This window comes from Myotis nattereri, assembly GCF_964212035.1.
Source record: "Myotis nattereri genome assembly, chromosome: 19".
Taxonomy (NCBI): domain Eukaryota; kingdom Metazoa; phylum Chordata; class Mammalia; order Chiroptera; family Vespertilionidae; genus Myotis; species Myotis nattereri.
Window position 1 is genome coordinate 27,866,240 of NC_138095.1, and position 26,475 is coordinate 27,892,714.

General features: G+C 61.5%; 1 protein-coding gene across 1 annotated transcript in view; it reads left to right on the forward strand.

Moving 5' to 3' along the window:
* TMEM132B (transmembrane protein 132B) overlaps window positions 1-26,475 on the forward strand; it is a 61,436-nt gene that overhangs the window by 17,166 nt on the left and 17,795 nt on the right. The window contains exons 2-3 of the mRNA XM_081113872.1: window positions 19,063-19,957; window positions 21,064-21,210. Of these exons, the coding sequence (XP_080969998.1) occupies window positions 19,063-19,957; window positions 21,064-21,210 (1,042 nt within the window). The remainder of the gene's footprint in view (window positions 1-19,062; window positions 19,958-21,063; window positions 21,211-26,475) is intronic.

Genomic DNA, 26,475 nt, shown 5'->3' on the forward strand with positions numbered 1-26,475 from the left:
ATTCTCTCTCATCATGGACGTTTCTCTCTCCCTCTCCCTTCTTCTCTGAATAAAAATATATTAAAAAAAACACAAGAACTCGTGTAGGACAGTGCGGGAATGGGGTGCCCCTCCAGGGGCCGTGGCGTGGGATCCCCCTCCCTTCCCTTTTCCCGTAGACCACGCGCTCCCGCTCCCACTAACAAGGCTGCACTGGTTCCTGTGATTCGAGGCTCAGCCTCATCCCAGACGCAGCGCCCAGGGCACAGCCTCAGGCCCCTTTGGATTTGCTCGCAGGTTCTGTGCAGCCTCAGATGCTCAGCTGCCTTGACATGAGTCCCAGCCGCGTGGCTCTCATTCCCAGAAGCAGATCTTGGAGCTGGTGGCGGGGAGCGCGGCTGTTCCTCCCCCCGCAGGCAGGTCGGGACGGTGGCTGGAAGCTGCCGCCGAGGGAGCTCAGATCTGGGGTCCCCTCTCTTGTCTTCCTTCAGGGGAAATGGAGGAGCTGGTGGGAGCCGCGTCCAAGGACACGGAGCCTCAGACACCCCCGGACAGGCTCCCTTCTGAGTGCCGCCCAGAGGAGCACAGCTGAGCCGTATTCAGATACTTTCTCTCTCTTCTTTTTAAAAAATATATTCGTGTTGATTTCCGAGAAGAAGGGAGAGGGGGGAAGAGAGAGAAACATCAGGGAGGAGAGAGAATCATGGACCGGCTGCCCCCTGCACGCCCCACACTGGGGATCGAGCCCACAACCCGGGCCTGGGCCCTGACCGGGAATCGAACCGTGACCTCCTGGTTCCTCGGTCGATGCTCAACCCCTGAGCCATGCCGGCGGGTGAAATGCAGTTTCTCGGGAGCCAGTGTGTCGGACAGAAAAAGAACACCTTCCCACAAGTCAGGATGCAAAGGCGGCTGGGAAGGCCTTCCTGTGGTCGAAGTTGTCATGGCGACGGATGGTGGCCCAGGTGAAACTCACGTCTCTCGAGCTGGGGGACAATTAGGGGAGTCACCTGGGCCCCGTGTTAGGCTCCTGTCGTCAACCCTCATCACTGCGTTTTGAGTTCTGTGTGTGTGAGTCTGTGAGTGTGAGTGTATATGAGTGTGTGAGTGTGTGTGTGTGAGAGTGTGTGAGTGTGTGTGAGTGTGAGTGTAAGCATGTGTGTGGGTGTGACAGTGTGAGTGTGTGGGGGTGTGAGTGTGTGTGAGTGTGAGTGTGTGTGAGAGTGTGAGTGTGAGGGTGTGAGTGTGTGTGAGTGTGAGAATCTGTGAGTGTGTGAGTGTGAGTGTATGAGTGTGTGTGTGTGAGTGTGTGTGTGGGTGTGTGAGTGTGTGTGTGTATGAGTGTGTGAGTGTGTGTGTATGAGTGTGTGAGTGTGTGTGTGAGTGTGTGTGTGTGAGTGTGTGAGTGTGTGTGTGAGTGTGTGTGTGTGTGTGTGTGAGTGTGTGTGTGTGTGAGTGTGTGTGTGTGAGTGTGTGTGAGAGTGTGTATGATGTGTGAGTGTGTGTGTGTGTGTGAGTGTGTGTATGAGTGTGAGTGTGTGTGTGTGTGAGCGTGTGTGTGTGAGTGTGTGTATGAGTGTGAGTGTGTGTGTGAGTGTGTGAGTGTGTGAGTGTGTGTGTGAGTGTGTGAGCGTGTGTGTGTGAGAGTGTGTGAGTGTGTGAGTGTGTGTGTGTGTGAGTGTGTGAGTGCGCGCGTGTGTCTGTGTTATGAAAACGGCGCTTGAAGGTCTGATCTCTCGCATCTCACAGCAGCGATTCTGGGTCAGGCGGTTCATGCCGGGCCTGGCACCTGTCATCGCAGCCCACAGACCTCGAGGCTGAAAAATGATGAGCTCCCGCCGCCGGAGAGGAGGGCGGTCGGAGCCGCTGCTCGCTCTCCTCTGACAGCCGGGCTGGGAGACGGGGCGGCCGCTTGGCCATCACAGTGGAGCCTGTGGAGGAGGCTGTCAGTCGCCAGGCTTCATATATTTTTAATGCGGCCTCTCTGAAGGCAACGGGGAAGCGTGTGCAATGTCCCCAGGAAGGTTGGGCTTGTGTGTGTGTGGGTGCGCGTGTGCACACTTGCATGTGTTTGTACGTGTGTGCATGCGTTTGCACGTGTGTATGTGTATGCATGTGCGCACATGTGCGTGCGTGCATATGGGTGTGTGCATGTGTGTGGGCACACATGTGCACATGCAGGTGTGTCTGTGCATGTGTGTGCAAAGCTCCCACGGCTTTTGGGGTGGAAGTCCAAAACCTTCCCTCAGAGCTGAGGTTGGCGAGCGAAGATCCTTGAGCCACATGGGCCCCCAGCCTGTTTTTAAAAAAATACATTTTTATGGATGTCAGAGAGGAAGGGAGAGGGAGAGAGAGAGAAACATCCATGGTGAGAGGGAATCACGGATCGACTGCCTCCTGCACGCCTCCCACTGTGGATGGGCCCACAACCTGATCATGTGCTCTGACCGGAATCGAACCGTGACCTCCTGGTTCCTAGGTCAACACTCACCCACGGAGCCACAGCGGCCGGGCTCAGAGTCCCTCCTTGTGTGGGCGAGTGGCCGCAGGGACCGTCCAGAGAGGGAGTCGTTAGGGAAGAGCCAAGAATGCCGGCCGCCCACTGGACGCTGGGCACCTGTTACTGGCCGCGCTGAAGCCGGTAATGACGCTACTCACACAGGCTCCTGGCTACGTACACGGAGTCCTCTTTCCCTGGATTGGAACCGGGAGGGAACGGGGCCTCAGGGACCCCGGTGAACGGTGTCTGTAATTAATCCCCCGGGACCCTCGGCGGTGGCTTCGCGCCCGTTACTCATGCACAGAAATAGAGACAAATGGGCTGGACCCGGGCCCGGGAAGGCATCCATCTCGCTTGTTCACGGCGGAAGCCGCGTGCCAGCGCTCGCCACTGCCGTCCGGCTCCTGTCCGTTTGTGGGAACGTGCGTCCCACCAGGAGCCGAGGGTTAGCACCCAGGGGAGGTGGGTCTGGTGGTCCCCACGGTGGCTTCACCTTTCTTTCGTTCTTCAAGAAAATATTTCTGTTAATCTCAGGGAGGAAGGGAGAGGGAGAGAGAGAAACAATGATAAAAGAGAATCACGGATCGGCTGCCTCCTGCACGCCCCACACTGGGGACCGAGCCCGCAACCCAGGCCTGTGCCCTGACCAGGAATCGAACCGGGACCTCCTGGTTCATAGGTTGACGCTCAGCCACGGAGCCACGCCGGCCGGGCCCGGTGTGCGCTTGTTTAGCCACGCACGTAACGGCAGGACCAAGGACAGCTCCCCGAGCCTCGCTGTTGGTCCACGAAAGGTTGTTGCGGGTGAACACACAGCACAGTGCACGGAGGCCGTGCACCTGACCCCTGTCCAATGTGTTAACCAGGGTCACCCAGTGAATGAAAGAAGAGAAGAAGAATGCCCCAACCGGTGCATATAAACGTTCCCAGCTGTTAACATTCGCGTCCCCCTCGCGGTCACGGGTCCCGGTGTCGTGGAGAGTTTGACGCGTGGTCGGGAATGTCCGCCGTGGGTACAGCTGTGGGGCTGGGAGGGCCGGGAGGAGCTGCAGGCCAGCGGCAAGCGAAGCAGGTTTAAGAAATCGGTCAGTGAGAAGTGGTGAGAGACCTCCCGCCCTCCCGCCCTCCCCGCCCTCCCCGCCCTCCCCGCCCTCCCCGCCCCCCAGGGGTGAGCTCACCTGGAGCCACGCCTCCCTTTCCTGCCGCCTCTGGCTCACCTTCCTCTGTATTTCCAGCAGCTGGAACTGCAGACCTACTGTGCGCACCGCTGGCCCCCGGGCGATAGAAGACCAGAAAGGGGGGCTGTGTTGCCTCCACGCTGGTCCTTGCCGTATCGTATCTTCGTCGTGGCTGTTTTCCCGCCCCCTCTGGGATATTCCCGTGCTATTTTCAACGGAACGCAGCGCATCCTTTTTAAAACGGGCTCATTGGTTTTACTTAAACGTGTTTATTTTAAAAGCACCTCTCTATGCATCACACACGGGAAGGCGGGACCGCTCGCCACAAATAGACGGAAACTCGGAGATAAAGACAATGGAGACAGGACAACAGTCTCACGTGCCAGCCGGCACCGCCGCTCACCAGAGACTCCCAGACGGAGGCCCGCGGCCTCCTGGTTAGGGAGGGCGGTGGCCAGGGCGCCAGCCTGTGAGCGCGAAACCGCGGCTTCCTGACCCTTACGAGCAGGGTTGCCGGAGACCTAAGAAGCGAGTTGCTTTCTTCTTCTTTTTTTCTTTTTTAATGTATATTTTTTAATTGATTTCAGAGAGGAAGGGAGAGGGAGAGAGAGAAACATCCATGATGAGAGAGCATCACGGACCGGCTGCCTCCTGCACGCCCCCCACTGGGGACGGAGCCCGCAACCCGGGCCTGTGCCCCGACCGGGAATCCAACCCTGACCTCCTGGTTCCCGGGCCGACGGGCACCAGCCGACAGGTTGGAGCAGCTTCCTGACCGCCTCCCTGAGCACCTGTGGCAGCTGGTCCTCCCGCGACGGTGCCACTTGGGCAGGGCTGGTGAGGGCAGCTTGGGGAGGGCACTGGATGCCAGGCCAGCAGAGGCGGGCAGCTCCTGGACAGGGTGGGGGCGGGGGTGGGGGGTGGCCTGGGGGCAGAGGCGTGTTTGTTCCCATAGAGACGATAGCGAGGACTGGAGCTCCCGGGTCCCCACGGAGATGTTCCCATCCAGGCGACCGACTCCCGTGGTCCAGGGTGCGGTGACCCATGGCCCCGCCTGCCTGCCCACAGGTGCCCAAGGGCGTCCGCTCCCGGAGGCGCCGGGCACGCAGAGACATCGCCCGAGCTGGCACCCTCTCCGTGGCATGTGGCGCCGGCGAGCGGGCGGGCGGGTTATTTTTATTTGTGGTCGCTGATTCACGACCGTCGCCATGGCGATGGGGGAGCTGGAGGCGGAAGGGAGAGGCGAGTCGGGGCGTTATTAAATGACCCAGGGACGGGAGGAAGCTCTCCACACGCCAGGGATTAAGTTCACACCGTGCCTTGCCCGGCTCCGTGCCCGTCCCGCCCCCCGACGTCCGTGTCCCACGTCCCCGCTCCGTGCCCGTCCCGCCACCCACGTCCGTGTCCCACGTCCCCGCTCCGTGCCCGTCCCGCCACCCATGTCCGTGTCCCACATCCCCGCTCCGTGCCCGTCCCGCCACCCACGTCTGCGTCCCATGGCCCGGCTCCGTGCCGTCCTGCCACCGACGTCCGCGTCCCACGTCCAGGGCGTGCGAACAGAGCGGGGCTCCTCCACGTGCGGGCGACCGTCACGCTTGGCGGAAATGCAGCCGGGGCTGGGGGTCAGGGGGCCGCCCGTGGCCCCACAGGGAGGTGCTCTCTGCCACGGAACATTCAGGAAGATGCTGTTTTCAGTGTGAGTTTGTATATATACACAGCAATGGAGATATATATATATATACATATATAGATATATATATATATATGTATACACAAATATGTTTTTAAAAACAATTGGATACATACAGAATCATATATATATGTAATGACTTAAAAAAATATATATTTTGCCCTGGCTGGTTTGGCTCATGGGTAGAGCATTGGCCTGTGGACCAAAGGGTTTGATGCTGGTCAAGGTCACATGCCTGGGACCCTGGTCGGGGCGCGTGCAGGAGGCAAGGAATTGATGTGTTTCTCTCACATCGATGTTCCTCTGTCTTTCCCTCTCTCTTCCTCTCTCCCTAAAAATCAATGGAAAAACATCCTTGGATGAGGATTAAAAAATATACATGTATATATTATTATTTTTCATTGATTTCAGAGAGGAAGGGAGAGAGATAGAAACACCAATGATAGAGAGAATCCTGGATCGGCTGCCTCCTGCACGCCTCCCACTGGGCATGTGTCCTGACCGGGAATCGAACCCTGACCCCCTGGTTCACAGGTGGATGCCCAACCCTGAGCCCCGCCCCGTGTTCCGTGCAGGCTCATTCTTCCAGGAGAAGCTTGGCAGAGCCCACTGGGTGCCAGGCCTGCTGGTCAGGGCTGAGGACGAGGGCGATGACCACACGATAAGAAAACAAATCGTTGGCCTTTGTCAGGGGCCCGCTTTCTGGGTCGAGTGAAGGACGCACATGCGGGCGATGCGATGTCGGTTTGGAGAGGAGGAGCCGGTGACCGAGGAGACTGGAGAAGTGGGTAAAGTTTCCCGGAGGAAAGGTGGCTCGGAGGTGGGTTTTGAAGGGTGTGTAGGAGTTTCACGGCGGGCCCGCCGGCTTCAGGCTCCCACCTCCCGGTTCGGGGGGGCTCTGCGGGCCGGGAGTTTGCAGCCTCTGTAACCGGTGACTAGGAAACGCTTTTACAGGCGACTGTTCACGGACACGGACAGCGTCCGTCCTGTGCCCATGGGTGTTGACCGGTGGTGCATTCACTGGGCGTGAGCGGGAACCCGGCGCCGGGGCGACTCCTGCTCAGGCCGCCTTTGTGTGGTCGCACCGCTTGCCCTGCCGCTGTTTGGATCAAACATGGAGGAGAACGGCACAAACCCCGTGGTCGGCACTGCGGCTGCCGGGGCCCTCGTGGGGGGCAGACGGCTCCTGCTGGGGGCCCCGCCGTCCCCGCGAGGCGCACCCCCCCCCCCCAGCGTTCCCAGCTCTTTAGATCTGACTCCGGGTCTGACCCAGCGGCTGGAGCCGCAGTCGTGCTGGCTAAGGAAACACAGCCGTCGGTGGCGGGATGGCCGTCTGGCCCCGCCTTGCCGGACGCTCGTCCGTCCGGGGGGATCTGGGAAGAGCTGGCCGGGCCGGGCCGGGCTCCAGCACCTCCAGGCCGTGGGGGGTGGGGGTCCAGGCGGAAGGCCGGGGGCTGCCCATCTGTGAAGGATGCCGCCTCGTCCTGGGCCCTGAGCTGACCTCCTGGGCTGTCACTCAAGCGGACAGAGGCGCCGAGAAGGTCTTGTTCACATGACCCTTTATTTCTTATCCTCGTAGCCAAAGCCATCGCCCCCTCCCGCCTGCTCTGGGTGCTAATTCAGGTGGAAAAACCCCTCAGAACCACCCCCAGCCCTGGCGCCGGGGGAAGAGGCGTGCGCGGGTCCGAGTGTGCCCGATCCTGCCTGCGTTTGGCTTGCTGACTGTTTGGCCCACAGAAAATTGGAAAGAGAAAAAGAAAGAAAGAAAAAAAAAGGAGTTAGTTGCCAAACTTTAAAAATAGAGAGGTTTCCAATAAAAACCCAGATCTCTAGCTTCTCTCGGAGACAAGCATGCGTTGGAGCCACGCTGGGCGGATCTCTCCGCTTGGCAACCACGGGCTGGGGCCGAAGAGCCGCCCGCCTGGAGGTGCCGCAGGCTCTGTGCTTAGCCGCAGTCCCCGCCGCTCCCTTTCGCCTCGCCGCTGGCTGCCCCCCTCACGGAGCTCCCCTGCCCGGCCCCGGCAGCATTTGCGTGTGGGAACCTGGGGTCCTGGTGTGGGTCTGAAGGGAGACGCAGGGGCCAACGTCAACTCCAACGTGAAGGCGGCTTTTGCCGGAGAAACTCGGGGTCTTTGGGGTGGACCTGGGTCTGTGTCGGGGCCGCAGGATGGTCCGTGACCACACAGGCTTCCTGTCCGTTGGAAGCTAATGGCCTGAGCAGTCCCGGCATCAAGTAAAGGCCCGAGGGAAACTCCGCGGGGCTAATTCCTCGTTAGGTTTTCCTAAGACCGAGATCCAGATCCAACGCGTTTGGTCTGTTTTAAGTTTTTTCCTTAACGTGTCCCTGCGTTTGATGGACACGCTGATCTCCATTGGGCTGATCTGGGGCAGAAAGCGGACATCTCTGTGCTGGGCTGTGGCCACGCCCGTCCCCACGGAGCTGCACGTGGACGGGGAGGGGGCGGGGTCGGGAATGGGGGGTCCCCAGCGCATGGACCAGAACTGACTCCTGGAAGCGCCTGCCCCGTGGGCAGCCCCCGCGAGGGCCCGAACCCGAACCCGAACCCGAACCCGAACCCGAACCCGGCAGGTCCTGGGAGCGGGGAACAGCGCGGGCTGGGATGGGCGAGAGGCACAAAGGGCTCTTCTCCAGCCTGGAGGAAGGACAGCCCCGAGGCCCAGGGGTTAGGCGCTGGGCGGACTTTTCTTTCTTTGGCGCTAATGGCCAGGCCAGGGGAGAGTGGACTTGAACTTGTGCCGAGTCTGTCCTGGGCCTGGGCGCTGCAGGGAGCTCTGCACCCCCAGCTGGAGGCTGGACCTGTGGCCGCCACCCGCCGGGGGGGATGGGGTGGGATCTGGACGTGGTGGGCGCTGGACCTGGGGGTTAGGGGGGGTCGGTCGATCTCGTGCCCGGCCTTCACCCTCCATAGGGAGCTGATGCGCAGTAGCTCCAGGCGGCAGGTTCACGGGGTGGCCAGCTGGGCAGACCCGGGAGGTGGGCCGCGTCCTCTCTCGGCCTCTGGTCCCGGCCTGGTCCTGGGCTGGGAGCCAGGGCCTGGTCCTGCCATTTGCCTGATGTGTGGCCGCTGGCCAGTCGCCTCTGGGGCCGGCAGGAGGGGTGGGCGGGCTTTACCGCGAGGGGCCTTCCCTTGGCATTTAGTTCTCCCCTTAACAGCTCGGATGTGAGTGCAAATCCCGGTACCGGCGGGAGACATGTGTGAGAAGTGTTTCCTGAAACAGCGTGTCTCACCGCGGCGCCTGGAGCCAGCTCGGCCGGAGAGGGTCCAGGTGGGATTTGCACCCAACGCGCGGCTCTGTCGCCGCGGAGCCCGCCCTGGGCGTGAGCTTCCCGGCTGTGACAGTGGGAAGAGCCCGGCTGCGGAGGAAGGGAGTCGGATGGATCGATGCGAAGTCTGCTGTTCTAGAAACGGCCCAGGTAGCGTAGGAGAGGCAGACACCATATACCGTGAGGGGAAGCGGACGCCGCCATGGCGAACCCCCAGTTCAGGAACCCCAAGGTCAGGAGGGGGATGCGGCTGGGGAGGGAGCGCGGGGGGGCCTTCAGCCGTATTCGCGATGACTTCTTTCATCCGCCGGGGGACCTGGGGGTGTGACATGTGCATTTTTGGGTTCAAGAGACAGAAAGGAAGCTTCAGGTGCGGCTTGATCCAGCGGTTCCAATGGTGTTGCCAGGACCTGGTCGCTCTTCCTGTCTCGGATCTCCCCTGAGGATTGGCTTAATTCTGTTCATCCACCCGGGGCCTGGGCAAGCCCAGGGGGAAGAGTTTTTGTCAAATACTTCAATTGCGAATCCCATTCCGCGTTATCGTGGGCCTGCACCCGGTCTCCGAGTGGCCGGGCCTGGGCCAAGGACACATTCCTGGAAATGAGAACGGAATCAGGGCCCGGAATATGGAGCGAGGGAGGAGGTCGTTCCCCTAGGAAAAGTGGGGTGAGGTGACCGGCAGAAGGATGGTTGTGGGGGGCCCACGGTCACTGCCGACCACCAGGCCTCTCTCTGTACTGTCTCTGAGCCCTGGGTTACGCCTCCAGACTCTGGGGCTTTGGCTTGGCTCCTCGTCCCACCCACCCCCCGCAACTCCTCGCAGGAGCCGTGGGAACCGCGGCCCAGCAGCGAGGGAGTCCGACCCCGAGGCCTGCTTCACGCGGGCCCCCAGAGGAGGACGTCGGGCGGGAAATCGCAGCCGACGTGAAAGGTAGATTTATCCTGTCGGAGTTAATTGTAATCTTTATTTGCTCCCGAGTGATTCATTCTTATCGTTCTTATTATAGCTGAGAAAATTAATTTTTATTCCGCCATAAAGGTGGCGGCAATCATCTGGGCTCGGGGAGGGGGGCCGCCGTAATGAGATTTGCCAGGGGGCTTTGAAACCGTCCGCTTCCATGAGCCCGGAGCCGCCCGGCTTGCGCTGGAGGGACAGGGGTGTTTGCTCTGCGATGCGTTCGGATCCATTCCCGCCTGTGAGGACCGGGGGCTCCGGGGGCGGGAGGCCGAGCAGATCCCCGTGTCGTCGACCGACGTCAGTGGAAACAAACCACGGGAAGGAACCCCGAGCCGCTCACTGGAGCACCCTGCTCCCGGGGTGGGGGGGCCGGGGACTTGGCATGGGCACCGTCCCCATGAAAGAGAAGCACTCACCTCCTGGTATTGGGGTGGGAGTGATGGCAACAGCAAATGCCTCATAATAAGAAAAAGCCCTGGCCCGTGTGGCTCAGTGGATAGAGTGTTGGCCTGCGGACTGAAGGGTCCCAGGTTCGATTCCTGGTCAAGGGCACAGGCCCGGGTTACAGGCTCCATCCCTAGTTGGGGGGGGGGGGTGCAGAAGGCAGCTGATCCATGGTTCTCTCCCATCACTGATTTTTTTTCTCTCTCCCTCCCTCTCTGAAATCAATGAAAATATATTTTAAAAAAAAGAAGAAAAAGAGAATCAGGCAAACCTTATTTAAAAATAAAAGAAGGAAAAGGCTCCGCCCGCCCCGCCCTTGGCCTCACCCTGCCCTGGCCCTGGGGGGGGGGGGGGCGGTCTGGGTGCGGCTGCTCACGCTGGGGGGCGGGAGTCGCCCTTCTCCCGGCCGTGGTCTGCCACCGGCTCTGTTTCAGTGTTTTATTTTCTGCTGAAAAAGCTCCCACCCTCCTCATTGACCTGTTTTCCGCAAAGCCGGTGTGTGCAAGCTCACCACCGAGCGCACGCTGACATCCCGTCGCCATAGCAACCCAGGTGGTAAACACCAGCCCGATGCTGCTGGGATGAGGGATCGGGGGATTAGAGTGAGGCTCGGGCTGGAGCCCTACTCTCCGCTCAGGCTGCAGGAGGTGGTCAGTCAGCGAGTGTCCGCCAAGGGCAGCCGGCTGTGTCCAGCAGGGGGCGGCGGAGGGGCCGGGCCGGAGCTGCCGGGAGGGGGCTGGGGACCGGACTGAGGGCAGGCGGGGAGGGCCCTCTAACGCCTATTCCCTTTTTTAAACAATATTTTCTCTATGGATGTCAGAGAGGGAGACAGAGAAACATCAGTGATGAGAGAGAATCACGGATCGGCGGCCTCCGGCATGCCCCCCGCACTGGGGATCGAGCCCGCAACCGAACCCTGACCCCTGGTTCATAGGTCGGAGCTCAACCACTGAGCCACACCACCTGGGGCCTGAGCTTCAGCTTCCAACTCAGGAGCTCACGGGCTCTGTACTGAATGGTCCACAGGCTCTCGAACTCACAGGCCCGAGCAGCTCTCATCGTCCCCCTCCAAATGCCCCCCCCCCCCACATCTTCGTCTCAGAGACGGTCCCTCCCTTTGGCCCGAACCCAAACCCACAACACGCTGCTCCGGGACCAGGCTCCTCCCCGCTCGGGTCTGGGGAGCTTGGAGGAAGCAGGGCCCTGGGCAGGGCCTCGGGGATCCCTGGCCGGCGGGTGGGTGAGCAGGTGACGGGCTGGCTGTGTCCATGGGCACAGTTCCTAAGGGACACCTCAGTCCCTCCCGAGTCTCTCTTTGTCACGACGCGGCTGGACCTGTCCCTGTTCGGGGGGCTTTTCCGGGTCCTCTGCCCCCCGTGGTCCCTGAGCGGGAAGGACAAACAGTTTCCATCAGAGCAGCTCCCCCGCCCCCCCCGCCCCCCCATGAGTGCAGCTGAGCAAAGGGAAGAAAAGCCCTTTTCATAAAACATGCCTCAGGGAACGGGAGTGATTCAGGCGGCCGTCTTCTCCCCCTCCCCCGCCTGGAGAGTTCTCGGGGTGCCAAGGGGAGGGGACAGGGCTCCCAGCACGGGAGGCATTGGAGGGTTGTGGGGGGTGGAGGGGGGCAGCCTGGAGCTCAGGACGCCCTGCGGTCAGCCGCCAGCCATCGCCTGGAAGCCCAGCTGTGTCTCGGGTCCTGGGGTTGGGGTGGGGGCGGGGGATGTGGTGTCTCCTCCATTCGGGGTGCACAGGGAAGCTGGTGGGTGCTTCCGGCCCCTGCTGCCTGGGTTCTGTCTGCCCCGGGGGAGGCCGGGGGGCAGGGACGCCCATTCTCACGGAGGGCTCCAGGGAGGGGTTTCTATCGCCAACGAAGAATCCGGGCCAATGACGTCATTGTGCTTGAACTAACGGCTTCTTTCTTAAATATATTTTTATTGATTTCAGAGGGACAGGGGGAGGGAGAGAGAGAGAGAAACATCCATGAAGAGAGAGAATCATGGATCGGCTGCCTCCTGCACGCCCCACACTGGGGACTGTGCCCTGACCAGGAATCGAACCCTGACCTCCTGGTTCCTGGGTTGACGCTCAACCACGGAGCCACGCCGGCCGGGCTGGTTTTCTTTCGAAAGCAGCCGTGGGTCTGGGTTCAAGTCCCCCAAATCGCCATCAATTGCCCCCAAACAGACCACCCGTGGCTCACACGGTGGTGACGGCCTCGGCCACTGGGTGGCAGTGCTGCTGTGCTCGAGGCCGCGGGTCCGTGGAGGCCACAGGAGAGGGGACAGGGTCAGGGTCAGGGTCAGGGTCAGCGGGCGGCTGGGGGTGAACCCCATGCCTGAACCCGGGGGCCCTGGCTGGGTCCGGGCGCTCACCCCGCCTCCCAGAATGCTGTCCCCCTGCCTTCCCGGCTGATCCTGAAATTTGATTTAAAAAAGGGACGGGCTTCCTCAGCTGTTGCTGGGAAGCGATTTCACCTGTGACGGGGGTGCATGCGTGGCCTGGGCCGGTGTGGTGAGGGCGGTTCTGTTTCTCCTCACATTCTTGGTGGATTAAAAAAAAAGTCTATTTTTATTGATTTCAGAGAGGAAGGGAGAGGGAGAGAGAGAGAAACATCCATGATGAGAGAGAATCACGGATCGGCTGCCCCCTGCACGCCCCCCACTGGGGATGGAGCCTGCAACCCCTGGGCCTGTGCCCTGACCGGAACCCTGACCTCCTGGTTCATAGGTCGACGCTCAACCACTGAGCCACACCGGCCGGCGGCACAAAAGAACATTGTTGACCTCAGCCAGGACGGATGGAGGGAAGGCGGGTCTGAGTTAGCGGAAGGTCCAAAGGCAGCGCTCTCCGCCTATTGCGTCCCTGCTGCCGGGTTCCCTCAGGGCGTGTCCCCGAGGGGTGGCCAAGGGGGACCCCGTTTGGCACAGATGGAAACGGGACCTCAGGGGCCGTGGGGAGGGGTCTCGGTCCATGCATCCAGCCCGGGTGCTCCCCGCTCCCCGGGAGCCTCCACGGCCTCCCCGCTGGCCGGGGCCGAGCTGCCAGGGGCCGAGCTGCCAGGGGCCCAGCTGCCAGGGGCCGAGCTGCCAGGGCTGCTCGGTGTATTTCCGTCTCGGCTACACCCTCGCCGAGGCGTCCAAGTTGGAAGAAACATACACGGAATCAGACAAGGTCACCCCCGGTTCCTGCGGTTTTACCAGCTGACGTGCCGGTGGGGGTCGGCCGTGCTGTCACCGAGATCCACACCAGCCATCCATCCATCCCGCGCCCGGACATCTGGTGCCGCGGAAGCCCCTCGCGCCGCTCCCCACGCTCCTGTGCTGAGTCTTCCTCGCCTCCTCGCCAGCGGGCACAGCGGACCTGAGGGAGCAGCCGAGCCATTCGATTCGACTTCTTATTTTTAAAATAATTTTTATTGATTTCAGAGAGGAAGGGAGAGGGAGACAGAAACATCCATGATGAGAGAGAATCACGGATCGGCTGTCTCCTGCACGCCCCACACTGGGAATGGAGCCCGCAACCCGGGCCTGTGCCCTGACCGGGAATCGAACCCTGACCTCCTGGTTCCTAGGTCGACGCTCAGCCCCTGAGCCCCGCCGGCCGGGCTGGAGTGAGCACACTCAGACCCCAGGGTCCCTAAGGAACGTTGAGGGCTGGGTTCCTGGACGCACCTCTGCCTCCGTTCTCACCGGGTGATGTTGCCTCCGGCCGCAGTGGCTCAGGCCCGTAGCAGCTTGTTTTACGGGATTTGCTCTGTAATCTCGCGGTGGCCAGCGCCTTCTGACTTCCCGCCTTCCTTTCTCGGTGGGTGACGTGGGTCCCCGTGGTTCCAGGGTGGCTGCTCCACGCCCACCCCCTCTCTCGCGATGCGGGGACCAGCGCCCACACGAGGGCGCCTGGCCTTTCTCTCCTGGGTGAATCCAAGCTCCTCAGAGAGGAGCTGCGTTTTGACAGGCGCAGATACCAAGCATTCCTCCCTTGACTCGGGTGGGGGCGTGGGGGGGAGGCCTGCCTGGAGGCGGTGTCCCACCTCCCACCCCCAGACTGTAGTCGCTCTCCCGGCTCTCGGCCCCGTGCCCGCCGTCGAGGCGCGCTGTCTGGGGTCCCTGTGGGCCGAGCCGCCCGGCCCCCCCCTCTGCCTGGCGCACACGGAACGTCCTCGCTCACGGTTTCCTCCGCCCGTCTTGCCCGTCAACACACTTTTCTTCCACCCGTTTCCTCCCACTTCCTGGGACAAGAGCTTTATTCCTTGTTGTGTTGGATGCGTTCATTTCCGCGGTGATGCGAGGAGATGAATGTACTCAGGCTGCCACTTAAAATCCAATTCCGAATCTTCCCTTTTCAGGGAGAAATGTCAATATTTCCCTTAGCCTGAGTAAGCGAGACTCGTGAATTCTGGAAAAGTAGGAGCCGCCTGGGAAAACCCAGCAGAGGGCTGAAAGGCACCCGCTGACCCCTGCAGGTCGCCGCGGGCCTCAGGTGAGGGTCCGGCTGGGCTTCAAAGGCCTGGACACCTTGACAACAGGATTCTGCAGTCCACCTGAAGCCAGAGGCAAGACTAACCTCACAGAACTTTGCAAATATGTTTTTATTGATGAGAGAGAGAGAGAGAGAGAAACATCGTTGATGAGAGAGAATCATGGACCGGCTGCCTCCTGCACGCCCCACGCTGGGGATCCAGCCCGCAACCCGGGCCTGCGCCCTGACCGGGAATAGAACCGTGACCTCCTGGTTCACAGGTCAACGCCCAACCACTGAGCCACACCGGCTGGGCTCTTTGCTATGTTTTCATTCTTGTGCCTGGGCCTTGATTGTCTACGGAGAACCTTCGGACTCCCCCCAGATCTTGCCAGAAAATATAATTCAAGAGCTCAGCCACTCGCCTCTTGCTGAGACCTCGGCTGTTTCAGGAGGAAAGTGCGTTCATGGAGGGGGCGGGGGAGGCGGCGTTCTCTGGGATCATCTTCCGGATTTTATTTTTCTACCAGGACAGACCTTCCAAGAGCCGCCAGCTGTCTTGGCTCCCACTCCCGCGTCCTCGGCAGAATGGCTCTCGCTGGTTTTCTGTTGCGACGTCCCGCCTTGCCGGGAGGGCCGTGGTCGGAAGGACGTGGATAGACTCACCCGGGGAGGCTGTGTCCCCAGGGCCCCCCAGGAGCGCCCGCCGGAGGGGCTGCTCACAGAGCCAGGAGCAGCGTTGGCGACTTGCTCTCATCGCATGGCCCGTGTCCAGCCAGTGACCTCATCGTGGGCTGTGAGAGCCGGGCCGTTCAGAGGCACGTTGGCCATCCCCTGGGGTCATTGTCTGAGCTCTTACAAGAGGGACTTGGCTGGCTGAGCGTTCCTCTGGCAGCAGGTCGCCGTGGCCTGGGGCTGGACAGCGTGGCCTGAATCCCACCCCTGCCCCTCACGCACTGTGGGATGGGAGGCCGTCCCTGAGCCTCAGGTTATCTATGAGTCGTGGTAATTGTCTCCTCAGGGTCAAGAATATTGTGAAGATTGAGAGAGCGCATACCTGTACAACGCTTACAATAGTGCTTGCTGTTCCATAGGATTCTATAAATGACAGTGATGATGATGGTGATAAAGATGATGAGGATGGTGATGGTGGTGGTGATGGTGATAGTGGTGATGGTGGTGATGGTGATGGTGATGTGATGGTGATGGTGATGGTGATGGTGGTGATGGTGGTGGTGATGGAGATGATGGTGATGGTGACAATGGTGATGAGGATGGAGGTGGAAGTGATGAAGATGATGATGGTGATGACAGAGATGATGACGGTGATAATGATGATGGTGAAGGTGGTGATTGTAGCGATGATGATGATGATCCTATTCTTTCCCTATTCATCACTCACAACCTCAAAGGCATGGTTCGCTGGCTGTTTTGGCAGAAACGGGGCCGAGATGCCCTGAGTGCCGATTTTCTTGTTCTGCTTGGGAGCCCGGGCTGTACCGGGGTGGGAGGCAGAGTCACCTGTGACCGCAGAGCAATGGGAACCTCGCTGGGCGTCCAGGGAGGGCGCCAGGAACCGGCCCTGTGAGCATCGCGCCGACCCCTGGGCCTTGTAGAGCCGCGGGCCCGGGCGTGTGGACGCCAGCAGGTGCGACGTGGGCTGCGTGTCTCTCCCCGACGTGCTATTTCCTGCTCCGAGTGGGAGAGGCGGGGCTCGGCTCAGCAAACCCAGCAACCGGCCAGTGACCGCGGCGATGCGACGTCCGTCCGGGCAGGAAGTGAATGGAGCCGTAATGAGATGGGCACAGGGTTTGTTCGTTCTCACGGTGTCTGTTATCAGCCCTGGCGAGAGGCCGAGGAGAGGCCGGGGGGCAGCGGAGAGATGCATCCCTTCAGGCGTGAGGCGAGGCCATCCGCCCCTCCCTTCCGCAGGCGTTTGCTCCGTCTCCTCCCCCGGGGGCTGGAGACCCAGCCCTGAGCCGGCCATTCGTGCCTCTGCGCCCAGGGAGCTGAGCGCGGATGTTAGCGGGGACGCGGAGAGTCGATGTGTAATCAGGCGAGACCACGAAGGCCGTCCAGGCGGCGGCGAGGGTGGCTTTGGGGAAACTAGTGGGACGAGGCGATTAGTGGGGGGATCAGGCGCCAGCCCGCAAACCAGGAGTCACGGGAGCTGTTGCCACAGAGGGAACCCCGTAAAGGGAAGCGGTTCCTGAGGGGCTGGGGGGGGGGGCTGGGATGCCGTGGGCGCTGGGAGACACGGTCAGGATGGGAGAGTGTTCTGGGACCTGGTAAGAGCTGGTCCACCTGCCGGTGGGGCCGCAGTGCGGGAGCGCGATGGGCGATGAGAGGGAGGGGCGTGAGCGTTTCGGACCACGGATATATTCTTTTTTGTTTTTTTAAATATATTTTTATTGATTTCAGAGAGGAAGGGAGAGGGAGTGAAAGAGAGAAACATCAATGATGAGAGAGTCATGGATTGGCTGCCTCCTGCACGCCCCCCACTGGGGATCGAGCCCCCAAACCCGGGAATCGAACTGTGACCTCCAGGTTCATAGGTCAAGGCTCAGCCACACCGGCCAGGCAGGACCATGGGTTTAGTCTCAGGACACAGTCTGGTGGCTTCATAAACTGCTCCTAGATTTGGATATCCTATTTAAAAAATTCTTTTTAAATTGATTTCAGAGAGAGGAAGGGAGAGGGAGAGAGAGAAACATCAATGAGAGAGAAACATCGTGGACCGGCTGCCTCCTGCACGCCCCTGTGGGGACCGAGCCCGCAGCCCGGGCCTGTGCCCCGGCCGGGAATCGCACCGAGACCTCCTGGCTCCTGGTCCACGCTCAGCCCTGAGCCCCGCGGGCAGGAACGGGCGTCACGTGTGGCTGCAATCGGGTCCGAGGACCAAACAAGGCCCAGGCAGCTGAGATGCATGGCTCCCTGCAAGAGCGTCCAGACATTTGTCCTGCATTTGGCGTTCTCTCGGGTGAAGGGCGGGGGAGGGATCTGCCGCCGTGAGGATGGGAGAAGGCAGGGCTCTAACTTCCTTGTCACCAGTTCCCGGGGGGTCTAACCCATCCACGCCCGTGACACAAAGAGAAAAAGAGACAAGAGACCCGTCCGCACTGAGCGTGGAGCGTGTTCTCATGTCCGTCCCCGCACGCGGTGCGTGTTCTCATGTCCATCCCCACACGCGGTGCGTGTTCTCATGTCCGTCCCCACACGTGGTGCGTGTTCTCATGTCCATCCCCACATGCGGTGCGTGTTCTCATGTCCGTCCCCACACGTGGTGCGTGTTCTCATGTCCGTCCCCACACGTGGTGCGTGTTCTCATGTCCGTCCCCACACGTGGTGCGTGTTCTCATGTCCTTCCCCGCACGCGGTGCGTGTTCTCATGTCCTTCCCTGCACGCGGTGCGTGTTCTCATGTCCGTCCCCACACGCGGTGCGTGTTCTCATGTCCGTCCCCACACGCGGTGCGTGTTCTCATGTCCGTCCCCGCACGGAACCTGAGCCGGGGTCGCAGGCCTGGCCGGGGCTGCCCGTGGCCGGCTGAGCAGGACCGGCGGCGCTTCTCGCTCCCCACCGGCCGGCTGGCCGGGTGCCACCTGACCGGCCGCAGGGCATCGCCATGCTGCTCCCGGCAGCTGCTTCCCTCGTCCCCAATTAGTTCCCGGGCAGCTCTCCTGGCAGCGACTCCCGGGACGGAGAAGGGGAGACAGCCCCGGGAGCAGGAGCGGGTTTGCTCCAGGAGGGGCTGCGCCGGCGGCGGCCGCAGCTGGGACTCTTGTTGGGGCGATGCGACGCCTTCAAAGCCGTCTGCCTCCTCTGCCTGGAAGGGGGCCCCACCCAGGCCACGGGGTCCACGCGCAGGAACCGCGTGTGTGTGCGTGTGTGCGTGTGTGTGAGGAAGGGAACACGCTACGCTGCTGGTGTGTTAAGTGTCGGTCATCTGTGCGAGGGGCGTATGTGTCTGTGTCTTTTACTGCTTGTCACTCCTCCCTGAGGGCATTTTCCCGTTGGATTTTCGGGAGACTGGAAGGGAGGGAGAAGGGAGGCAGAGGGAGACCTCGATGTGGGAGACACAGCGAGTGGCTGCCTCCTGCACGCTCCCCGGCTGGGGCTGGGGATCGAACCTGCAACCCAGGTACATGCCCTTGACAGGGACCAGGGCGGGCGTGTGGAGGGAAGATTTAAGTTAAAAATATATTTTTATTGCTTTCAGAGAGGGAGGGAGAGCGAGCGAGAGAGAGAAACATCCATGATGAGAGAGAATCCCCGATTGGCTGCCTCCTGCACGCCCCCCACTGGGGATGGAACCCGCACCCGGGCCTGTGCCCTGACTGGGAATCGAACCCGGGACCGTCAGTCCGCAGGCCGATGCTCTATCCACTGAGCCACACCGGCTGGGGCAGCCACAGGACCGCTGGATCCGTGGCAGACGGCGCTCCTCCGGTTCCCCTGGATGCAGGACTTGGCTGTGCCGAGCAGGGGGCCGGGGGGGAGGTGGTGTGACATTTATTTCCTTCCCCGTGGGGACCCGGCTTTCACCCTCCCTCTCTGTCCTTGTCCGCAGGGACGGAGGGCCGCGGGGTGGCCGACAGCCTGCAGCGCTTCTCCTCGCTGCCCGCCTACCTCCCCGCCCGCGTCCAGCTGGCGGGCGCCGACCAGGCCTTCTTCCTCAAGGAGGCCCCCCAGGACGTGACGGGCAACGCCAGCCTGCAGGCGCGCGCGGAGCCCTTCTTCGTGTTCCGCGCCCGCTCGGCCCCGGCCGTCAACGCCAGCTACGGCCCGTTCTCCGCGGAGCATCCGGTGCCCCGGGAGCTGCTGCTGACCGCCCCGGCCTTCCCCGTCCCCCCCGACGGCTTCCCCTTGAACTGGAGGCTGCGGGCCCACGTCCTGGGCAGCGCCATCTACTCCAACCGGCCCAAGGTGCAGACGCTCTTCTACGTCACCGGCCGGGACTGGGGCGCCGGCGACCCCGGGGACACCCTGCCCTGCGTCAAGATGTTCGCCTTCCCCGAGGCCCGGGAGGTGGCGGCCAGCTGCCGGCTGCGGGGGGCGCCCGGGCTGTGCGTGGCCGAGCTGGAGCTGCTGCCCGAGTGGTTCAGCTCGGGGCTGGACCTGGAGCCCGAGGAGGAGATCCCGGCGCTGCTGGGAGGCACGGCCCTGGAGCTGTTCTTCACGCTCTACCCCGCCGACCCGGCCGGCCGCTGCCCCCTGGACGAGGAGGGCAAGTGGGCCAACCACATCCACGCGGGCCCCGAGGCGCCCCCGCCCGCGCCGCCCGCCCGCCAGCGCATCGGCAGCGTGGTGGTCTACCCGACCCAGGACGACCTGCGCTGGTCGCCGCTGCGCCTGGACCGGAACGTGGTCCTCTCCGTCCCGCTGAACCTGGTCCGCGAGGGGGGCACGGCCACCTTCCTGGTCTCGCTGGCCGGCGGCGCCGTGGCCGACCACTTCACGCTCAGGTGCGTGGCGCGGGGGGCGGGCGGGAGGCGGGTGGGCCGTGGCCGTCGGTGGGCGGGTCCGTGGCTCGGCGGGTGGGGGGTCGTGTGCTGAGTGTCCCGGGGGTGAGGGCACGTTCAAGCAAGAAATAGACACAGGGGGCCAGACGGAGGCAGGCAGGGTATTTGGGGCGGGGCACCCGTATTATTTCCTCCTCCTCCTCCTCTTCCACATTTTTAACCGGTTTCAGCGCTAATCCGAGTTTTTAACCGGTATGCAGATTAGCTATTACCCGGTTAAAAACACAGATTATCCATTAACCAGTTAAAAGTGCGGATAACGGTTAAAAATTCAGATTTTGTCATCAAAGAAAACACGATAATTTCAAGAGAAACATCGACAGTGCTTTGTTCAAAGTCATGGCCATCGCTGGCTACACATCCCCCATCTTTCAGGTGATTGGTGGAGACCGTCCCCATAGAACTTTCCTTGTTTTGAGGCAGGACATTCAGAGACCCAGTTTCCACGTCTTCGCACGTGTTGCAGTGCCGCTCAGAACATGCGTGTGCCGTCGATGGGAACAGGTGGTCATCGGAAGGAGCAATACAACCAAACAGCACACACATCACATCGCATGTAGATCAGCACACGCGTGACTCCGTCTATTGGAAAAAAATCCGCATTATTAACTGGTTCACCTGGTATTTGTGCTCCAGCCAGTGCAGCTCAGGGGTTGAGCATCAACCTATGAACCAGGAGGTCAGGGTTCGATTCCCGGTCAGGGCCCATGCCCCGGTTGTGGGCTCAAACCTCCGTGGGGGGCGTCAGCCGATCCTTGATTCTCTCTCATCCTTGATGTTTCTATCTCTCTCTCCCTTCCTCCCTGAAATCAAAATATATTTTAAAAAAAGAAGCATCAATGATGAGAATCATGGACTGGCTGCCTCCTGCACGCCCCCTACTGGGGATGGAGCCCACAACCCGGGCCTGTGCCCTGACGGGCAATCGAACCCTGACCTCCCGGTTCAGAGGGCGACGCTCCACCCTGAGCCACGTCGGCCGGGCGCTACCGACACATTCTCGCCCCCCGTTTGGAGCGGAAGTGCTCACGTGCCTCCCGCCTCCACAGGATCAAGGCCGCAGCAGGTGTGAAGATCGTGGCCGTGAGGGTCAGCAGCGAAGAGCAGTGGGCCGTCCAGGAGGAAATCGACAACAGCGGCGCTCAGGCCACGGCCACCCTCACCTGTGCGGGCCCCCACCCGGACCCGCAGGGCAGGTCAGTGCCGGCCGCGGCCTCCAGCTCCTGGGCAGCGGGCCTGGGGGTGGGGGTGGGGGTGGCTGCAGAGCTGGTGGCAAACAGATGTGCCCGTGCAGCCTCGCCTGCCTGTGGGAGGGACGCGCTCTGTGGGGCCCATCACCAGCTGCAGCCTCGAGCGGCCGGGCGGCTGCAGGGGTGCCTTGCGGGGGGCGCGGGGGGGCGTGTGTTCTCTCTGTGCTTGACCCTCGGGAGCTGCAGCTCAGAAATGCCCTGAGCACCGGCCCCCTCCCCGCCCCCTGGTCACCGGGCCGGCGTTGACAGCTGCCCTTTAAGAATCTTGTGGTATTCTTGTGCCCTGGCCAGTGTTGTTCAGTGGATAGAGCGTCGGCCCGGAAGGGTCCCGGGTTCGAGTCCGGTCAAGGGCATGTAGCTTGGTTGCGGGCTCGATCAACGGGCGTGGGGAAAGCAATCCTGTGTCTCTTCCCCTCCCTTCCACTCGCTCTAAACATCAATGGAAAAATCTCCTGGGCTGAGGATTCACACAAAAACATTTGAAAGCCATCATTTTCATTATTGCTACCGTTTGCCCTGATGAGTTTAGAGGACGAAACGGGGAGGGATTTAAGAGGCAAGGGAGGGCGTCCTTCCTGTAGGAGCAGCCACGGTGGCCTGGCCTCTGAGCCATCGTCCCTGGGTGCGTCAGTGCCGTCATTTCGGGGACGTCACCCCTGGGTACGGGCCTGTGGCTTCAGAACGTGGAGTTGGGTGAACTTGGCGTGGCTGGCGGCACAGGTCTTCTCCAGCCTTCGCTTAAAAAACAATAAATTAAAAAAATATTTTATTGATTTCAGAAAGTAAGGGAGGGGGGGAGAGAGAGATAGAAACATCCATGATGAGAGAGAGTCATCGATCGGCTGCCTCCTGCACGCCCCCCACGGGGGATGGAGCTCACCACCCGGGCCTGGGCCCTGACCGGGAATCGAACCCTGACCTCCTGGTTCACAGGTGGACGCCCCACCGTGCCAGCTGAGCCCCCCTCTGCAGGCTCTTTGCCGCATGTACTACCTGTTGCTCATCACCTACTCTCGTAACTGGCTCTCTCTTCCTTCTTCTCGATTCTCTGAACTCTTTGAAGTCATCGTGTCAGGCTCAGAGGGAATGAATGAAGGAATGAATGAATGAGGAACAGGGCGGGTGCGGGAGCGTGAGAAATGGGGAGGTCGGGTGGGGCTGTGCAGGCCGTGGCTGCCGCTCTGGGATTTGCAGGTGTCGGTTCTGCATTCCCTTTAGAAGAGATAAAACGGTTACAAGGGAAGCGAGTGGTTGCATAATTCCTAGACAGCTCGTCTCCTTTGGTCCCTGACCCCCGGGGAGGGGGGGTGGGGGGAGGAGGATGCTGGGGACCTACGCTCCCCCCTGTCCCTCCAACACCCGCTCCGTCATCTGCATAAATAATTGCTTCTTCAGACGCTTTCCTGTTGGGCTGTGATATCAATGAGGTGTGAAGTACAGGCTCCCCGCGCGGCGACGTGAATACATCCCTAACAGAACCGCCGCGGAGAGCCGTGATCTCGGGGCGGTGACAACCTTGGGTGCAATCGGCCTTTGAGCAGAACAGAAGGTACCAACGGCCTGAAGTCCTGCGATAAGAATTAAAAATGTGTCGTGGGGGGGGGGGGGCCCGACGCGCGCAGCGGGCGAGGCGGGGAAGGTCTTAATTTGGAGCATTTTAATGAGCACGCGTGGCGAGGGCCTGCGCGGAGGGAAGATGACAGCCGGCCGATAAGGACCGGCGCTGCCGCGCGAGGAGAGCGGCGATGAGAAAAACAGGCAGATCGGAGCGTGTTCCGAGCAGATAACACGGAACCGGAGGAGAGGAGAGCCAGACAGCGGGCGGTTTGCCTGGAGGCCACGTGTGGCCCGAGGGCTTGGGCCGAGGTTGTTAGCGGGAGGGTTTCCCCTGAAGGCGGGAGGTGGGGGGGACCCAGACCTGAGGGGTAAGCGGCAACTTTGTCTGTTGTCGGGAGCCCGGAGGGCGTGGTCAGCTGGAACCGAGGTGGCGGGAAGCTCAGAGGTACCCGCGGGAGGGGGGTTTGGCGTGTGCTGGAGGAAGGCTCACCACAGGCGCCCGGGGTGCCCTGCCTCTGCCGTCACCAGGCAGGACTGAGTCAGTCCGCCCTCCACAGAGTGACTTCAGTCGGAAATGATGGATGCAAAGGGCTGCGTTAAACGCCAGCCAATTGGCTGACGGATCGGCTGTCACCGGCCTCCTGCTGGAAAGGGAAGGAAAATGCTATTTAATTATTTTCAGAACATGAAAGCAGCCGTGATGAATGGGAGGCATTTGGACGCTGAGCGAGTCCCTCGCGAGGCCGCGCCGGTTGCCGGGGGGTGCGGGGACCGCGCGTCGCCCCTCGATTAGACGCTAAAGACGAAGGTCTGGTCCCAGAGCTCGTGGGGCTCCGACCCGTGTCTCGCACAACAGTCGCTGCCCGGCACCGGGGCGGGTGGAGTCGCCGGATCCGGGTGGCTAATTGGCCGCCCACGAACCCGTTTTGTTTGACCTGGAGAGTGTGTCCCCCTCCCCCACCCCCTTCAACGTGGGCCAACATTGGACCCATCGGGAGATTTGACTTAAAAACACACGTTTCTGCCCGGCTGGGGTGGCTCAGTGGTTGAGCGTTGACCTTTGAACCAGGAGGCCAGGGTTCGATTCCCGGTCAGAGCACAGGCCCGGGTTGCGGGCTCCATCCCCAGTGGGGGGCCTGCAGGAGGCAGCCGGTCCGTGATGCTCTCTCCGCATGGATGTTTCTCTCTCTCTCCCTCTCTTTCCTCCGGAAGGTCCAGTGATGTGGGGTCAGGCTCCTCCGAATGGTGTGCTGCCAGGGGAGGGGAGGCGGGAGTAGGAGGGGCCCCGCTCTCTGGTTTACCGTGGTCCCCGCCACGCCTCACTGCCCCCCAAAAGCTGGGTAAGAATTCTGACCCCAGGTCCAGTGTGTGTGTGTGTGTGTGTGTGGGTTCAGTCCCTGACACCAGCGGGCTGTGTCCCACAATCCAACGCCATCCTGACGGCCTCCGCCCGGAGGGGCATGAGATGGGTCACAGGTGGCGGGCGCGGTCCCACAAGACTGGCCTCCGCCTCCGGCGCCGATCACAAGCCCAGGGTGTCGCCGGGGCCGCTGACCGGCCGGCTGTGCATCAGAGGTTCCCGCCACCTCCTTCTCTTCTTTGTTTTTCAAAAAATATGTTTATTGATTTCAGAGAGGAAGGGAGACAGGGGGTGGGGAGAGAGAGAGAGAGAGAGAGAGAGAGAGAGAGAGAGAGAGAGAGAAACATCAATGATGAGAGAGAATCATGGCTCGGCTGCCTCCTGCACGCCCCCCACTGGGGATCAAGCCTGCAATCCCGGGCCTGTGTCCTGACTGGGAATCGAACCGGCGCCTCTCGGTGTACGGGATGATGCTCAATCCACTGAGCCACACAGGCCAGGGCTGTTTGGAATATTCTGAAGCCGTCAATTGCTGTCCGAGTCGGCTCTGCTCATCGCACCCACGTGGGTCTCCGTGGGCCGCCACTCCTCAGCCTCACGCTGGCAGTCTCTACGCCCCCCCCCCCTCCCGGCTCTCACATTTGATAATCCCTTCAAGATGAAATTTAATCTCGTCAAAGGTTCATATCAGTGTTGACGGAGACCTTTGGCCTGAAAGTAAATTATACATTGAAAACCAGGGGCAAAACCACATTATTGAGCCCTGGCCGGTGTGGCTCAGTGGATAGAGCATCAGCCTGAGGACTGAAGGGTCCTGGGTTCGATTCCCAGTCAAGGGCACAGGCCCAGGTTGTGGGCTTGATCCCCAATGGGGGGCGTGTAGGAGGCAGCTGATCCATGCTTCTCTCTCATCATTGGTGTTTCTATCTCTCTTTCCCTCTCCCTTCCTCTCTGACATCAATAAAAATAGATTAAAAAAAAGAAAAGAAAATCAATGGGAAAAACATCTCCGCGTGAGGATCTAAAAAACAACAATAAGCAAAAATACACAGAAACCTGCGTGACTGAGACGCTTCCCCACGGGAACGTTTCCCGAAGGCCGCGGCCGAGTCCGGTCTGTGTGGAGGCGTCCAGGCCGCGGCCGAGTCCGGTCTGTGTGGAGGCATCCAGGCCGCGGCCGAGTCCGGTCTGTGTGGAGGCGTCCAGGCCGCGGCCGAGTCCGGTCTGTGTGGAGGCGTCCAGGCCGCGGCCGAGTCCGGTCTGTGTGGAGGCGTCCAGGCCGCGGCCGAGTCCGGTCTGTGTGGAGGCGTCCAGGCCGCGGGCGGAGTCCGGTCTGTGTGGAGGCGTCCAGGCCGCGGGCCGAGCGCGGGAAAGGCTTCCTCTCGCGTCCCCTCTCCACGCTCCGCCGTGGCGATCCACACGCACAGTCGCCTCTTCTCCCTGCGGGTCCTTGGGGGCAGGTGGCCGCCCCCCGTCCCTGCGCCCGGCCAGTCACGCTGCCCCCGGGTCTCCCCTGCTGGTCAGGGCCGGTCTGGGCAGCTTGTCCGAACCCCCCGCCCCGGGCGCGGGGCCAGGCCCCACAGAGCCGCCTCTTGTCCCGGCTTCCGCCCGTGGCTGGGGCGCTGAATGGCGCTTTCAACGGGGGCTCCTCGGAGCGCAGGGCCCGGCTCCGGCTGCGGCCGCGGTGCCCGCTAGGCCTGGGAGGGCGCCAGGATCCGCTGCCAGAGGCAGGCAGCGCCAGGCATGGTGAGGGCGGGGCAGGCAGACACCGCGGTCTGTGTGTGGAGTGAGAGGGGAAGGGTGACGTGGGTGCGCGGGGAGCCCCCTGCCTCCCTCTCCCGGGCTCAGGGCTCCCCCGGAGCCTGTTCAGGCAGAGTGTGCAGGGAGAGGCGGAGGGGCACCTGCACGAGCCAGGTGCCACACGTGTGCACACACATGTACCACCACACACATGTGTGTTTGCATGCTTGCATGAGCGTGCACACATACACGGGTGCATGTATGTAGGCATGTGCGAGAGTGCACATTCAAGTGCATATGCATGCATGGACATGGGCACATGTGAGTGCACATGTGTCTATGCACGCTGCATGAGTGCACACATTGCATGCGTGTGTGCACACGTGTGCAAGCACAGGTGTGTGCGTGTGAATGTGTGTGATGTTTGTGGTCGTCTCCAGCACGCCCTGGCGTGGAGGGGACAGCGCCCTCTGTGGGTTTGGAGGCCGATGCCATGGCGGCCGGTGCCTCCCCCCGTGCCCGCCTGTCCCACAGCCCCCGGCAGGGAGGGCGCG